Here is a 17,726-nt window from a genome sequence, read left to right on the forward strand (position 1 = left end):
AGCTTATTTACTACTATTTCAGTGGTGATAGTTAAGGACTGTTACAGATTACGTCACCACAATGAGACAAAACTAAGTGCCTCAACATTAAAGTATATTTTAGTAATAGTTTTTAGAAGACTTTCAATGAGATTACATGTTAGTAATCTTGTTAGTCTTCACTGTCACCAGTGACACAGGCATAATTTTCTGGTGTCATCACAATGACTCAAGAACCCAGCAGTGGACAAGAAGATTGACAAGAAGAGATTACATTAGCAGGAAGAATACTGGAGCACCATGAAGTGCTGCTTCAGGACTGTCCATTAGATCAGGTTTGTCCTGGGTTATGTCTGCATTTATGGTGTATTTGCATTCACACTATTAAAATGCGTGTGTATACAGTGTATGTATGTGTAGATATAAATATATATTAATTTTCCCACATGAGCCACATAAAGAATACTTTCTGGCATTGACACAGCAATCAGAACTAGACAAAGCAATGACCTATTATAAATAAGAATTACTCAATATTAATGCATACTTAAATATGTGATTTTGCCTCTTTGGCACTCAGTTTCTATATTTGTAAAAAGGAAGAGGTTGGACAACTTCTAAGATTCTTTCCAGCCTAAATAAATAGAAGCTCTCCAGATCTGGCACCTGTCTACAACTCAGGTCTCATCTGTCATTCTCTGACTTCTTGGTCTCCTGGAAATCTTTAAGTTATTAAAATTCCCCTTGCTATCCCGAGCCTCTTCCTAGATAACAGTCTGCAGCAACCCCTGTCCCACGCCTCATCTAGCCAAGTTTCACTAGTTCTTTCTTCAAGACTGGGCTACTCATCACTTCCACTGCAATGCACCTCCACTCTAGTCTTCACCTCCCTGTTAAAACTTAATCCTTTTAGAACCATCTGTAATTATTTCTTTCACTTTCTCTCTCACCTACTAAGCTGCATGTTCTTTTATGCCAAGAGCTGTGTGGATCTTGTTCACCATGGTATCCCTGACCCCTGGAACAATCCCTGGCATTTAGCAACTTCCCAAATATTTGTTAAATGAATAAATAATGGGATTGTGCTAACTAAGCAACTGAATGCCTCAAGCTGAAAGTAATTTCTAACTTCTCCAAAAAGGTTATAAAGCAGGTTATTAGGATCCTACCACCAATTTGGCTCAACCAAATCAAATATGCTAACATTTACTGTTCTCCTTGCAAAGACAAAAGAATCCAAAGTTTTAGATTAAACTTGTTCCCTTTCTCTCCTGTGTTTCTAACATGCTCCGGTTGTTAATGGTAATATTACTACTAAATATACACTGAATAAAATCATTTTAGTGAAAAGAAAGAATATTTTAAACTCATATTTTTCTTCTTTAACTATCCTTACCATTTATGACATATATACTTATGAATTATAAAATAGATATTGAAAAACAATGAAACCCAACTGTATCCAATTCACATATATGCAAATTAATGCTAACAAAGGATTTTCTTTAGTGTTAACACCTAATCATCTAGTAGCTAACCATTAATGATATGTACAAAGTACACCTATACTTTAAATCCACAATCAAAAAACTTTTCAAAGATATATTTTTCTGCAAATTAAATTGTTGTCATATCACAAGAATGAAAGTGTTGAAAGATGAATAAGAAAATATACATTAACTATGTACATTAAGCAAATTAATATTTTTGTTATACATTCATGTTTTCATAACCTTGAAAGAAAAAGAATCAAGTTTAACTCCCTGCTCTTATGAAAGGGTAGCAAGTAAAATCTTTAAATAGAAAGTTTATCACTAAGAAAGAGTCTAAAATTTAAGTAGTGTGAAATGTGCATAAAAAATATCATTTAGCACATGTCTACTAAAGCCAGCCACTAAGCTATGTGTGGTGTTAGGGGTAAAGCAACCACATGAAACTGCAGATGAGAGGAATTAAAAAACCATGAACAGAATCCCACTACCGCTCTGACGTCCTGAGGACATCACAGGGGCCCCTCTAACCATGAAAAACAATGATTAAAGCTAGGTTTTAGAAATGAAGTTTAAAAAATATATTAAAATATAGAAACAGCATGCAAAGATCCAGGACTAATTTAGAGGATAGTGAATCTAATGAATTCAAAGAAATAACTGTGGGGTGTGTATGTGGGAGGAGTGTGAGGAGGGGGAGGCAAAAACAGAGGCTAAGGAAACAGGTTGTTTCCATTTCTAGCATATAGGAAGAATATCAAGGAAAAAAACATCCAACACCCAATAATCTTGATTAACATTATAGGATCCTTCCACCAATTTGGCTGAACTCACAAAAAATAAGAGCAATCTCCAAGGTCAAAAAGAAATACATTTCAGAAAACCACATGATAAACTGATAGTGAAGAAAAGGCTGCCATCAGGCCATGTGTTAATCTGAGTGGTCAGAGGCTAAAATTTTAATGGTCATGTGGTAGGAGGCAGATGTTTAGCAAAGCAAGGTGGCTAGTTGGAACTAAAACCTCCATATAAAGGTGGGATCCTTAAATGGTCACTCCCTTAGGAAAATTAGGAGGAATAAAAAATACCTTCTGACAAAGACAATAGGAAAACTTATTCCACTCAGTCTAGTACATGAAGGGGAAAAAATATCTGGGGCATCTGTAACTATAGTTTTCTCCTTGCCCAAGTTTGTGATTCAAATTTATACCATAGATTCATATTCTTCTATTCAAAACCTTCAGTGACATGTATGTTTCAGAATTTAGAATTTGTCACTTTTTATAATATGGGAGAAACATATCACAAATTAAGTAATATTCCAGTATAATCTGCACAGCATAACATAACAATATTTCTGTAGCACAACATATAAAATTTCATGATAGGTAGTATAAAGTTTGTAACAGGTGATATCTCACCACCAGATGATTTATGAAAAAGAGTTCTGATCTTCTGAGCCTTTTGGATTTTCAAATTATATACCTAGACTTGCACTAGATGGGAAGTTCCAAGTGCAAAAATCAATGTAAGATGCTTCTAAGATGATAGCACTTATTAAGACCTACCAAAACAAATCAAAACACCACAAATCCTCTCTAATAGATCTCAGGCTTCCCAGAGTTCCCACAGATGAAATGTTAGTCAGTATGATTTGAGCCTAAAAGGATAAAATACACGAGGAAACATAGAGAGTGAGGATCAAACAAAGCAATAGCAGAACCAGAACTTCACATAAAGGCTATATGATAGACCCACAGTATATAAACTGGGTTGTGTTCAAGATGGCAAGGAAATAAAAGGGAAACTTTAATTGGAAAATGCATGCTGAAAGCAGACCACATACCTGAGATACTCAGGAGGGCAAGAGAGCAGGTGGAGTGTGGTGGAGGATGGTGTTACTCTGGAGGTGGGAAAACTACAGTGACTGCATCTGAGAGGAAAAATCTTATCTTGTGAAAAAATAAACAAGGATCATTTTTAAAAGGAGAAAAATACTTATTGTCACAAAGGGCAAGATTTCATCTTTTTATAGCCAAATAATATTCCATTGTGGATATATAACACATCATCTTTATCCACTTATCTGCTGTGCTTTGGTGGTGGCAGTGGTGTGGTAACATTTGAAGAGGTGTGAACCTATTTCCCTAAACTGTATACAATGTTATAAGCCAATGCTACTCAACTATAAAATATAAAAAAGAGATAAATAAGTGATGTTATATAAAAACAAACTAAGTTATATAAAAAATTATGAAAAACTCCAGAACTGAAAAATAGAAATAAAATTAAAAACTAATGATAAGCAAAAGCAGACAAGAGACTACTGAAAAGAATTAATAAGTGCAAATATTTCTGAAAAACAGCATTAGAAACTATAGGAGGTATACTTAGAGATACAAGGATGTAGTGAGAAGGTCTAGCATATGCATGATCATATTTGAAGGAGTAAAAAGAAAGGGTGTAGACATCAATCAATGATAACTGAACTGCTGAGAATTTTTAAGTACCGATGAAGGATACAGATTCCAAGATACTGCAAATCAACAAGTGGTAAATAGGGCAAATAAAAAGAAAACCATATCTGTACACTCATACACTACAGAAGGAAAAGATTAACAGGATTTTAACAGCAGCCATAAAAATCACAGATTACCACAGGGCAAGTGGAGTAATAGAGTACTTCTTCAGGGCAACAATAGTAGCCGTGAGAGTAAGATATTATTTTCAAAAAGAAAGTAACTGTCAATATGTAATTGTATATCTAGAAAAACTATCCTTCAAAAATGTGGGTAAAATAAACATTTTTCGACAAAAATAGAGTTTATCACTAAAAAGCCTCACTAAAGGGGCTTTACAGAGATATACAGTTCAAGAAAATCTGAACATAATGAAGGAATGGTGAGCAAAGAAGTTGAGGGAGAGATGCCTAAATAAACACTGTATTAAATAATGCAGTCTAACTTTGGGGGTTAGAAGAATGGTGGACAGGATAACACAGGATAATAATAATGGATAATACAGGACGATAATAATGTGTGAGTAAGAAGTAGGAAATTGAGATTAAGAGTTTCTATTTTTTTTTCCTTTGGAAGGAAAAAAAGATAACAATCTACTGTAGACTTTGCACATAATTTTTAAGGGTAATCACTAAATAACAGAAATATTATATATAATATATAAACTATGAAATGGGGATGGAATTGAATTAAAATTGAAGTAACTAAAGGAGGGGGCAAACAAGCATAGAGAAATAGTAAAGGCAAGAAATAGTAAAGGCATGATTACACGGCAGTAGTTGCAGTAATGGCACTAGTAGTGGCAACACAGCAAGTGTACCAGAAATGGTTAATAATAGTGTTGGTGGCAATAACTGATGTTCATTGCATTTTTGTCTGCCAAACTCAGGGCTACGTATTTTACTCATTGTTTCACTCATTCCCTACCAAATTGAAATGGGTACCATTATTAGTCTTTGCCGCGGACCAGCACAGCGATGGACGATGAGGCCGTCTCAGGGTTGAGAGATTGCGCAGGGTGGTCAGGGATTCAATGAATAAATGACACACAGACACACTTCAAGAGAGTGAAAATCTGAGTGTACTTTTATTAAGCTAGTGGTCAGTATATATATGTTTTTTCTAAAGGCATAGGAACAGTGAACATCAAAGAGATCAGTTTGCTCATAGGGTTAGCTTAATTGACAGGGCAGTGATTTATGTCCGAAGTTACACCTGGACCTAGCCTCATTCCTAATTGGACAGGCTATAAATTTTTTCTACTGTTCTATATAATTATTTTTTAGTTGCACTAACTATCACTATTACCTACTCATTTTTACTCATAATTAATTGTCATGGGTGAATTTATTTTATAATGCAGTTAATATCATAGGTACTAAAGTCAAGCACATAATAGAGAGATTATTAAACTAACAATTCTATTATTACACAGTGTTTAGTAATGTTTCATTTGGATTAGTCTGTTTATTAAATTATTTATATTTTTTAATTAGCAATCAATGACCAGAAAAAGGAAAGATTTTAGAGAGACAGTTGTAGCAGAATAAAGTTTGTGGGCCTTGAGAAAGCGAGATAAGGTTCCAGGTGGTCAGCATTTCTTTTAATCATCTTTGTGGCAGCTTCTGGTGGTCATTATTTCTTGGCAGGCATTAGGCTTCTCTGCATCTTAGGGAGTTTGCTGTTCTCCCCCTGCGCGCATGGTTCCTTGCCCACGCCGGACCTCAGGGACCATGGCAACAGCCATTAGCCCTGAAGGTCACTGCAGGGGGGGGTGGTGCAGCAAGTCTTCATTTTACAGATGATGTTTACTGATGATGTAAACCTAAACAAAAAATAGCTAGAGGAGATTTCTGGGAGTTTTTAAATAACTGATTGGCTTACCGATAACCTTTAGGTTACTGGCCCGGGCAATAATTGGCACTTAATAGGAAGTCTACAATTTCATGCTTGTATTTCACCAATCAAAGACACAGACTATCCAAAGAGGTTATGTTCATTTTCTTTGGACTTGTGAGTTTGTTTCAAGAAGCTAGGTGGTGAAAGCAAGGGTATAACCAGGGGTGGCATGCTGGTTGCTAGAACAGGTGGAGGAGTCCAAGGAGAGTTGGGTGTTGGTTGTTTGTTTAAAATGGAGATACTTGCAACATGCTTATGAGAGAAAAGATATAGATGGCAGAGAGAGCTGCTAATGAAGAAAGGAGTAGAGTTATAGTTTGAAATATAAATGCTAACCTGAGGAGAACAATCAAATGATCAGGCCAAAAAGCAAAATCACACAAAGTAGACCAAGATCTAGCTTCTCTTTCTCCTGAGTAGTCAGGAATGGCACATCATGAAATCCTCTACAAGACAAAAGATCCATCTTAATGATGCATCAGAGAGAAACCTTATGGACACATGATGAGTGACAGGGAAGAGGAGGATCTTCACACGCTTGAAACGAAGGAAGTAAAAGCAGCAAAACAGCTATCCGAAGACTGGGCTTCAAGGTGCAATTTTCTATGTGGTCTGTGCTTTCACTCAACTGCACTAAGACAGGCTATCACTTATTACTTACAGTTCATCATACAACTGACACTGGGTATGTCATTCAACTATATTCTTCCCTTTATGAAAAACAAAAGATAGTGCAACTTCCATATAGCATTAAATACCTAAGAAGGAACACTCAACATTTCACTTCACAAGCAAACGATATATATATTTCTCACAAAAGGGAAAGGAGTTTACTACGTAAAACTGAAGAATACATTTTTTAATGTCAAGAAATGTGACTTTACAAATTATTTATCTGCACTATGATTATATTTGAAGGTTCTCTCAGTAGCTACTGACTCAGGAGTTGAGTCACCTAAAATACAACTCTCTAAGGAAAGCATCCTTGACAGGGTTATATGTCACTATGACCTTCTTTACCAAGCTATTGAAACCGTGATAAGTTTCAAAGAACACTCGATCCCAGCATCAGTGAACTTAAAGAGAGGAGGTAAGATATTTAAAGGATATTTACACATCAAAAGCTGAGAGAGAAAGAGATCCATGGTAACTAAGTGCACAGATTACATTACAAATAAGACTTCAGCAGCTATTTATTAAACATTAAAATTAATATGGCAAAGTACCAAAAATCTAGGTTTTAATTTAAAATGCTGCAAGCTAATATTGCAATTAAAATAGGAATTTGCCTACTACATATATAATTTTATATATTTTTCTCTATATATAAATTTTTAAACTTCTAGAGCCACTTTCAACAAATCAATTTGATATACCAGTTCTATACAGGTTCTAAGAAAGTACTGGATAACCACATTGATGACCTAAGGGGGGAAAAAATCTAAAGTAACCCAAGCATAATTAAATTATACCATAAAAAAAGATTTCTCTTAAAATGAGGAAATAAATCCGTCTTGTTCCACTAGGTGATATAAAACTTCCTTAATTATTATTTTAATCATTTCTAAATCATGCTCCATATTATTACCTAAACCTCTTTGCCACTCCTGTTTCCCCTGCTCCTGCCAATTTCTAAACCTCACATGATCTCTCTTCTCCCCTCCTGAGATGTTGAGCATTGTCCAAGAACATCAAGGGGCCATATAGAGGGGAGCCCTTACAAATTTAAGAAACGAATAATAATCAGCTTGAAAGCTTTCCAGAAGTGTATTTTCCCTACTTTTTCTCGACTACATAACAAATAATCTATAGTGTTCTAAACCATTTCCACACTCAGAATGGGTTTGTTCTTTTCAATATAAAAATGAGAGCATATATCTAGATAATAATAGTTAAATGAGAACAACTGCAAACACAGCAAAATACTTTTATGCAAATTAGTATACTTCTCATATTGAAAGTTAGCTCAGTGTTCAGTAAACTTTTATACATTTTTCCAATTAATTTTATTCAATACTTTGCCTACTTTTTGGATCTCAGCACTATAGAAAGTTCTATTAAGATATCATAAATAAAGGGCCTCCCCGGTGGCACAGCAGTTGAGCGCTGGGTTGCAAAGCTGCCCGCAGCCTCTGCAGCATAGGTTTGATCCCCGGCTGCTCCCCAGCCACCAGAGGAGGGTCCCACATGGCGCACAGAACTCTTCTGCCACCCGCTGCTCCCCTCAGCAGTGTACTTTGGTCCTTCTGCCTGCTCTGCTCCCCGCTCTGGCTCTGGTGAATTCTCTCACCCTCCCGCGCTTCTGACTGTACCCAGTGCTTGTATAAATAAATTAAATAAATAAATCTTTTAAAAAAAAAGATATTATAAAGGTATATATAAAATCAAACTGTTTATATATATTAAGCAAACTTATGCAAGCAACTAAACTTTTAGAATTAAATTTTTATTCTGTTTACTCATAAAATTTCTTCATTTGAAGATATTTTATACATAAAATTAAAGCAACAAGAATTTTGTGGTAATTTTCCAATATTTGCCTTGAACAAAACAAAGTGTATATTTCCCACTGTCTTTACCAGCTATTTTTTTTTAAGATTTATTTATTTTATACAAGAACTGGGGTACAGGTCAGAAGCACCGGAGGGTAAGAGAATTCACTAGAGCCAGAGCAGGGAGCAGAACAGGCAGACTGAGGAAGTACACTGCTGAGGGGAGCAGCAGGCACGGCAGGAGAGGTCTGCTGCACCATGTGGGACCCTTGCTGGCTGGTGGGGATCGAACCAGCACTGCAGAGGCTACGGACAGTTACTCAGCACGCCGCTCAACCGCTGCACCACTGAAGAGACCCTTTATCAGCTATTTTTATAAGAAATGCAACCTTATTTTTTTCTTAACTTGGGAAGAACCATTTATAACCATTTATAAAATGATAGTATCTTTCAAACATAAGAAATATAACTTGAATTGCTTATGTTGTGGGGTAAGCTCATGAAAACGCCAAGAGGTTTAGAATGGGAAACAACAGGATTACTAACAACCAATTTGACTTTGCATAATGTTTGGTTTGATAACAGTAATGACTAAGTTTGAATTTTGATCATCTTAATAGGGTATTTTAATAATATAGCATATATAGAAATTATTAATAGGGGTTATCATCACAATGAATCATATACCAGGGCTATAAACTTTCTAAGATTCCCTCTACAGATGTTACCTTTGACCAGCTCTTTTTTGCTGTTCTTTAACCTTGACACTGCACTTGGGTATGTACTGGGGGTCTTATGGGATCTTTTTACCTTATAATATGACTTGGGTTATTCTTTAGGCCATCAACTACAAAATAGAAAAGGGAAAGCAAATAAAACGTAAAACAGTTGTAATCAAGATGGTCAATGCTTGCTAATCCTTGGATGTCTTATGTGCTATCTAATAGGTATACAAAGGTACATGGAAAAGGAAGAGAGGATGTGCAGATGGACCAGAATGTCAAAGTAACACTGCTAAGTGGTTAGTTTTCATGTGCAAAGAGCAACATTACTATAGGGAAGGATGGAATAAATATTTTAACCTGCTCCAGAAGTACCTTGAAATATAGAATCCTTATCTAGATTATTAAAGTTGCCATATCCTTTAAATTCAATATACAGTTGCTGATTATGGTAAAGCTTTTCTGAATATATTTCTCTTCAAGAAACATACTGTCACTGAGAAAATGGAAAAATACAGTAGTGTATTATAGTTGGTCTGCCTGTTCTGTTCCCCGCTCTGTCTCTGGTGAGTCTTCTTACCCTCCCCCACATCTGTCCTGTACCCTGGTTCTTGTATAAATAAATAAATCTTTAAAAAAAAAAAGAAAATGGAAAAATAATCTGAGACTATGTCTAGAGTTTATCTCCACCTTCTTACCATGTAAATTCTGTTCCTAGATGTTGACAAATCATTTCTTTAAATGTATGCATTATTACCATTAAGCATCATTTTATAAATCACTATAATTAACAATTTTCTTCACCCATCAACCTAAAGGTAAAAAATGATCTTTTAAACCAGTACTTTAAATAATATTAAATGCACATATCATAAGGATTCTTAATCCATAAATTAACCTGTTACCTTAAAAAAAAATCACAGAACCATGAACTCTCTTCTTATAATTTTCCAATCTAAACTCTAACCTGAAAAGTTATACACAAAGCAAATGAATTAAAATTAATTTGGTTTAAATTGAATTTCTTTTGGTTTCAAATCCATAATTATACATGTGCTCTTTTCCTCTCTAATAGTATTTAATATTTTCAACACTGAAATACTAACTACTTAATTCTAGTGCTGAGTTCTTAGTTAATGCTTCAGTGCTCGTAGAGAAACTTGGTTATGTATTTGCATCTCTTAATAACAAGCGTGACTTGCTTTTTATAACTGGTATGTTATTGAAAGCCTGTGAATAAGTCACTAAAGCAATCTACTGTTACTTAAAGGAACATCAAGAAGAATTCTGAGCAAAGCTGCTCTCTTACAATTCTATACATATAACATATGTTCAGATTTCATATATCATCTTTTTAGAAAGTAGGATATGTTAGTAATGTTATCTCTGTCTTTCCAAATTCTACCCCCAAATTGGTTTTAAACAAAGATCACTTATTTCATGACTTGTTGGAAAAGTAAAATATTAAAAATAAAAAAAAATGTACTCCATAGTTCTTGTCTTTTGCTCATTTGCTTAAATTACACAATTCTTCATGCATATTGTAGAGATTGCAATTGGTTACAGAGCTCAGTTCCACACAATGTCATACAAACAGGATGGGTGTTTTGATGACTTGACCATGAAGACTAATATATTTCTTTCCCCCACTCTGTTAATAGAGAGTATTACTAAATAAACCACAGATAACAATTAAGCGTAGTGGTTAAAAGCTATAAAAGTTAATTACCTCCCTGAATCTGTTAAGCAGTGATAAATTAATAATGCAAAGCTTAGAATTTGGCATATAGCAACTGCTCAATGAAAGTTTAGCTCATATGGTTATTGATATTAATATTTCAGTATAAGTTCCTACTCAGCTGCTTTCTTTAAACACAGAATCTTCCTATATTCCATATCTTCAATAGCACCCCAATTGTTAGCATGCTAGAGACATAAGATAAAATCTCCCACCTTGAAAATTATTAAATGACCTTTTCAGAGCTGCAAGATCAATGTGACTAAACAGTCTGAGATGGAAAAGTCAAAATTTATCTGAATAATGTTTTAATGAAATACTCCAACCTGTGAATAGTCTCTGAAATGTATTGATCTGCACTTTCTAGCATTTAGCAAAACTATAACCTCTCTCTTTCATACTATGAAGATCTGTTAGACTGACACATACCTTGAAGACATGAGTCATGCTCCAGAGTTGGGGAAACTGATAGAAAGATGGCTAAATGATTCAGCATGCTGCAGCAAAATGAGCTGGTCATGAATTTATAATCTCTACTTCTGTTAGGTGCCCTGGCCCTGGAGGCCTCTCTCAAATATAACACGATACTATAATCAACCAATTTTGTTAAACAGTCCCTCAGGAAAGGAGTATGGTGTTTTCTCATCAGACAAGCATCTAGAATCAAAATTATTCAATTTTATGAGATGACAGGCACACAAGGCTGGATAACCCTTATAGTAATATGCAGCTGTAAGCTTCATCAAGGTTTGCTTATACAGATAATGGGACTAAAGTCAATTCTAACACTGCTGCCATTTTCTTAGCTGCATGAGGCAGACACTGTAGAGGGCCTGCAGCAAAAGAAAACCAGAAATGGGTAAAGGAAGCCAAATGGGAAATGAGTATGGCTATACCTGTGTCTCTCATACCAACACTGTTCTTTACTGATAAACACCATAACAGGGCAGATCCTGAGCAACTCAAAAAGCCTTAAAAGCAACCAGAGCAACTATTCTGATGTAGCCTTACTTATAAGAACCTCACTACCCAAAGCTCGTGAAAGCCTTATTCTAAGTGTCCCAATTTGTCCTTCAACAACCAAAAATTTACTATGTTAAATCAAACGGAACATTTATGTCAGAAATACATTTCTAACTAGATTAAAGTCTTTTTCCCATCAAATAACCATTATTAAAGAAACATGTCATAAATTGTTTTCATTCAAAACTGCACCTCTCAAAAGCTGGGAAAGTACATCTTTTTTTGACCACAGCACAGTCATTCCACCCTGCAGTTTCCGAGAAAGGGACAAAGAAGTGTGTCAGGATGTGTAAAATGAAATCACCATCATATGAAGTGCAATTTCCACATAGAATTGCTGGACTCTGTTTCAATGTGATATGGTTACCTACAACACACACACACACATACACACACAAAATCTCAGCAGTGATACTGAAAAAGAAGACACTATTTAAAAACTATGCAAAATGTATTTAAGGAATCTAGGGTGCCAAATTTGACCTTCCACGAATCCCTCTTTATTTATTTATTTATTTTTGGTTATGACTGTGCAACTCTAATTTCCTCTAACCTGGAAAGGAAAAAAGAGTTAAAAAGTGCCTAACCCAGCATGTGCAATTCCTGGGTATCTTTATAGTAAAACACACACACACACACACACACACACACACACACACACACACTCACTCCCCCCCCCCCCCATCAAGACCTTGGAAATCAGCAGAAGAAATAAAAATGGCTCAAGGACAGTTGCAGGCTAACCCAAGGAGACACCTGCAAGCTTGGAAATTTCAAGCCCAGGGGCTGCCCAACCCGGAGTTGCCAAAGCTGCAGCATTATCTACAGGGAGCCCAGGCCGCGCCGCTGGCATCCAGGGCGCCTCTGCCGTGCGCATGTTCCACTTATATAAAGAGATGCTTACAGTCCAGGTGCTTTTTCTTGGGGCCCATCACTTCATGAGTGGTGGCTTTGCAGACCGCTCTCGCCACAGCGGAGCCTGTCACGCTGTACTGAGCGGCGGCGATCCGATCCGTGAGCGTTTGGCCCGACATCTTCTCCGGCCGCGTCTACCGCCTCCTCTTCTGCGGGAAAGAAGATACGGTCCTGCTTTAACCTGCAGACCCTACCCTCCGCGTACCCAGGCCTTGCCTCCTCCAGCCGCACGGCGGCTCTCTCCTCCGCGGTCCCCGCCCTGCACCTCTCGGTGCCAGCGACGCGCTGAGCCCCTCTCCCACGACGCGGTCTAGACTGTCTGGATGGAGGTGTGTGTGTGTGTGGGGGGGGGTCGTCACGGAACCCCAGGGCGGGCTCCGGTCCCAGCATCGTGACAGTAACCCCGTCCCACCCTTCCGGCGCCCCCCGGTAACATTCAGCACTTTCTCTGCAACCTGATTCCCAGGTGCCAGACCAGCTCCAGCGTGTTTCGGGCTTATGCCCTGGATGCCGTGCCCACCAGGAGTCCACCTCCCGGGAGCAGCGCTTCCTCCCAGCAGTTCGCAGGCTTCGGAAAATGGATAGGATACCCAAGCCCTGACCGCTTCCCTCCTCCTCCTCGCGCTGCTGCAGTAATGGGGCTCGTCCTCCCTTGGTGGTGAGGATTATCCTAGCGTTGCGCCATGTTATGCCCGCGCCTCCCTTTCCTTCCTCGCTGATGCTTCCAAAGCCCCGCCGAGGGCCTTCCCGGGCCGCCTTCCTCGCCCCCAAATCCCCGCCGCAGGGGCCGCCCGGGGCTCTGCGGAGGCGCCCGAGTCTCCGAGCGCCTCGCCCTTCCTGGCAGCGGAGCAGACAGGCTGACAGCCCAGCCCAGCCCTCCACCCGCCCTCGAGCGCGGCGCGGAGCTGTCACCCAGCCGCTGCCTTTCTCCGCGCCCGAGGATCATCCTCTCCGGAGCCCAGCCCGGCCCTGGCACGGGGGAGGGGGCCGAGCCCCGGGTCGCCGGTACTCACCCCGCCCCGGGCACGGCGCCGTCCGCCGCGGGATGAGCGCAGCCTGGGCCGCCGAGGGAAGCCGCCGCGGGAAGCCGCCGCCGGGTGGGTGTGCGCGGCTGCAGGGGGACCCGGTGTCCCGGGGCGCGACACTCCTGCCCAGGCCCGGCCCCCGCCCTCCACTCCGCGGTCCCTGCGCCCGCCGCTGGTGGCCCCGAGAGCCAGAACCCGCCTCCACCAGCGCCGCCGCGTCTCCCCAGCACTCGGCGCTGCGTCCCCATCCCCGCCCCCACCTCAGCTGTGGCTGCTCCAGCGAGTCAGGTGACGGCAGCGGACAAACCCGGGCGCGCTCTCCCCGGAGCGCCTGGAGGCCCCCTCCCCGCTACTCACACACGCCGCCCCCCGGGGCCGCGAGCTTACAGGCGAGGGGCCGCCGCGCCAGAGCATCCCCGTCCAGACAGAGAGGAAGGAGGCGGGGAGCCGGCGAGGCCAACACCCACCGAGCCGAGCACCCTGCGCTAGGCGCCCCGCCGCCAGCGCGCCCGCCGGACCCGCACCCAACACGCACTGCGCGCGCGCGCACCGTGCACACCTGCCGGCCGGCGGCGGGGCGCGCTGGGGGCCGCGGGGGCGTTGGCGTGGCCCCGCCGCGGTGCGCCTAGTGTGCCTCTGGGTGAAGGCCAAGGGTGGGGCGTCGTCGCGCGCTGCCTAGCAGAGCCCGGCCCCCTCTCTCCGCTACGTTTTGTTTCTGACTCCCACGGTTGTCAAAGGCAGCCGCGGCCCGCACGGGTAGGGCCAGTGAAAATGTCAGGTTCTGCCAACCAAACGCGCCCGTTTACCTGCTTAGCTTTCACTCCTAGGCGTTCTCTTCTTGTCTCAGTCACAATCAGAAACTGGGGTGGACAGGTAATTGTAGCCACTTTAGTATCCAATGCGTACTGAGGTCGGTCGCAAAGACGAATTAAGTAACAAGCCATCTATCGAGTCCCAGATGAAATTCACAGTAAACATTTGGGTTTGTAAAGGAAACTCCCGTACGCTTAAGAAGTAATTTCCGCCAATTAAAGTGCTTAAATGGTTGAAATATGTTTGAATTGCATACATGAATTTCTAAATAGGAATTTGGGCTCCGTTCATAGTTTCACGTGTTGACATTTTCAAAGACTTATTTATTCTAATCTAAAAAAAAAGTTTGACTTCTCAAAATAGACTCAAGATCAGAACTTCATTTGTGATTTTTTTGACATTTTTCCTTTACCTGCTTCTATTTACAAAATTATCAATTATCTACAGATGTTGCGGTTTTGTTGAGCATTCCTCTTTTATCTAATATGGTGTTCAGTATGAAGACAAGATTTCATAACTGTTGGGAGATTAGAATGTTAATCAAAGCATGATGGTTAAAGAAAGAAAGCCCAAGGCCTCAAATATTAGGTCTCAAATATTAACCTTACCATGTGCTCTAGCAACACCAGAGATATTTACCCAAGAGAAATAAAAATACATTTCCATTAAAAAGTTATACTCAAAGTTTGTAGTCGTTCGTAATGGAATGTTGTGTATCCTGGTGAACAGGATATCCTGTTCACCTGTATATCCTCCACACTGGAAGAAACCCAAATGTTATTCTGTATATAAATGGATAAACAAATTGTGGTACATCCACACGAGGGAATACTACTAAGGAACAAGGAACAAACTAGCAAATGAGATGAATCTCAGATTCATAAGGCCAAGTCAAAGAATCCCAACCCAAACAAATACTGTTGTGATTCAGTTTAGGTAACACTTGAAAAAGGCAAAAATGTTAGAGACAAAAAGGATATCAGATGGCAGGGATGAGAGAGTAGTTTGGTTTCACAAGGGTAGAAGGCAACTTTTGGAGTGATAGAAATGTTGTAGACCATGATTGTGATGATGGTTATATAACTGCATATATTTCTCAAAACTTACCAATTTATACATTTCAAATTGGTAATTTATACCTCAATAAGCCTGAAAAAAAGAGCAGGCGTGGTAATATTAATACAGACAAAATAGGCTTATAATAAGGAATATTCATGGGTAAAGAGGCACATTTCATTGTGATAAAAATTCATCAAGTATATCTAACAATGCTACATGTTTATATACCTAAAAACAGAGCTTCAAAATGGGCTAAAACAGGACCAATAGAGAAATGTTCCAAGTCCACAATTATGAGGGTCTCAACACTTTCAGTAATTGATAGAACAGGTAGAAAGGAAACTAGTACAGGGATAGGTAACTTGAAATAACCGTATCAATGTATGTGATTGAATTGACATTTCTAAAGTACTCCACCCAATAGTGGAGTACATTATTTCAAGTGCATATGGACTGTTCACCAGGATACACAACATTCTGGGTTATAAAGCTTGTCTCATACATTTAAAACAAGGCAAAAATCATGCAAACTCTTTCCTTACTAGCATGGAATTTAACTACAAATCAATAACAGATAACTGGAAATTCCTAACACCTGGTAATTAAACAACACATTTTAATAATCCATGGGTCTTACTCTCCCATAGGAAAACTCAGTTATTTTGAGTCAAATGAGAGTAGAAAACACAGCATGTAAGAATTTGTGGAATGCAGGTAAATCACTGATTAGAGGAAACTTTTAGTGTTAAAATGTTTGGATTAGGAATGAATGACCTAAAAACATCTACTTAATTTTCAACCTTAAGAAATTAGAAAAACCAGGGCAGCATGAGTTCGATTCCCAGCCAGCCAAAGAGCAACCCACATGGCACAGCAGACCTCTCCCGTCTCACCCGCTGCTCCCCTCAGCAGTGTATTTCACTCAGTCTGCCTGTTCTGTTCCCCACTCTGTCTCTGGTAAGTCCTCTCACCCCCTTGCATCTCTGGCCTGTACCAGAGCTCTGGTATGCATAAATAAATCTTTAAAAAAAAAGAAATTAGGAAAACCTAAAAATTAAATTCAGCATGAGGAGAAAGAAGAAAATAATAGGCAAAATTAACAATAGTAAAAACAGACAAACAATAAAGTCAACAAAATCAGAATTATTTCTTTGAAAAAAAGTTCACAAATTTGATTCATGTCCTAAACAAACTGGTCAAAGAAAAATGAGATGATACATATTTGCAATGTTAGGAATGAAATGGAAGGGAGGACATTGTATGGACATTAAAAGAATATTCCATTATTGGACAATTTACATAAATTTAGGTAATAGTGTGGAAAAATGATTCTCTAGCAGTCCAGTATTGATATGGCATCATATTTGTTGGTATTAGCTGAAAGGTTTGGAGCAAGTAACATGTCTCCAGTAATGGCTAATATAATACAATCTGTAAGTGATTTTTTTTAAATAAATTGGATTAGATTCATGGTCAATGTTATAACAATATAAAATCACATATAATAAGTTAGTGCAATAATACTGGGAAGCATAGGAAGCCATAGTCTGTCTCTGGTATGCTCCTCACACCTCTGGTATTATGCATGGGAGACTGCCCCACACCAGAACATTCTTCTCCTGGGTGGTAGTAGGAAAATGTTTGAGAATCTCTCAACTATGCCGCAATCAGGTGACTGCAGCAGTTGTAGTCATGGGGAGTATACTGGGCTGCCCAAGATGACTGACTCAGTCACATGCCTGGCAGCTGATGCAGGCTATTCAGTGAAAGCTTAGCTGAGATTTCAACCAGAGCACCAACACAGGGCATCTTTATGTGGCTGGTGCTTCTCATAGCAGAATGGCCCAAGTAGTTGTATTTCTTACATGATGACTGGCTTCAAAAGTGATCACCCCCAAAAACTGAGGTGGAAACTGTTGAATATAAGATGTCTATGGCTTACCTCCAACGTCCTGCAGCATCAGTTTTGTTGTATTCTATGGGTCAAAAGCAAATTACAGACACAGCCCAGACTCAAGGGTGGGAGACTATGGAGTTGGATGACCAACTGCC

The 17,726-nt window shown here is 39.4% G+C and overlaps 1 protein-coding gene across 17 annotated transcripts in view; it reads right to left on the reverse strand.

Annotated features, from left to right (window-relative positions):
* SNAP91 (synaptosome associated protein 91) overlaps positions 1–14,745 on the reverse strand; it is a 125,845-nt gene extending 111,100 nt beyond the window's left edge. For 4 of the 17 annotated variants that reach the window (XM_054699001.1, XM_054699000.1, XM_054699003.1 and 1 more), the window contains exons 1-2: positions 14,190–14,257; positions 12,767–12,926 (exon numbers count right to left, since the gene is read on the reverse strand). In XM_054699001.1, the coding sequence (XP_054554976.1) occupies positions 12,767–12,896 (130 nt within the window). In that variant the 5' untranslated portion in view covers positions 12,897–12,926; positions 14,190–14,257. Of the gene's footprint in view, positions 1–12,766; positions 12,966–13,232; positions 13,519–13,790; positions 13,830–14,062; positions 14,091–14,189; positions 14,259–14,608 lie in introns of those variants that run through there. The other 13 variants (XR_008553268.1, XM_054699007.1, XM_054698999.1 and 10 more) reach the window with 10 other exon arrangements.
* Positions 14,746–17,726: the final 2,981 nt, after the last annotated feature.

The sequence above is a fragment of the Talpa occidentalis genome, unplaced genomic scaffold, assembly GCF_014898055.3.
Source record: "Talpa occidentalis isolate TD23 unplaced genomic scaffold, MPIMG_talOcc4v2.1 talOcc4.2, whole genome shotgun sequence".
NCBI lineage: Eukaryota > Metazoa > Chordata > Mammalia > Eulipotyphla > Talpidae > Talpa > Talpa occidentalis.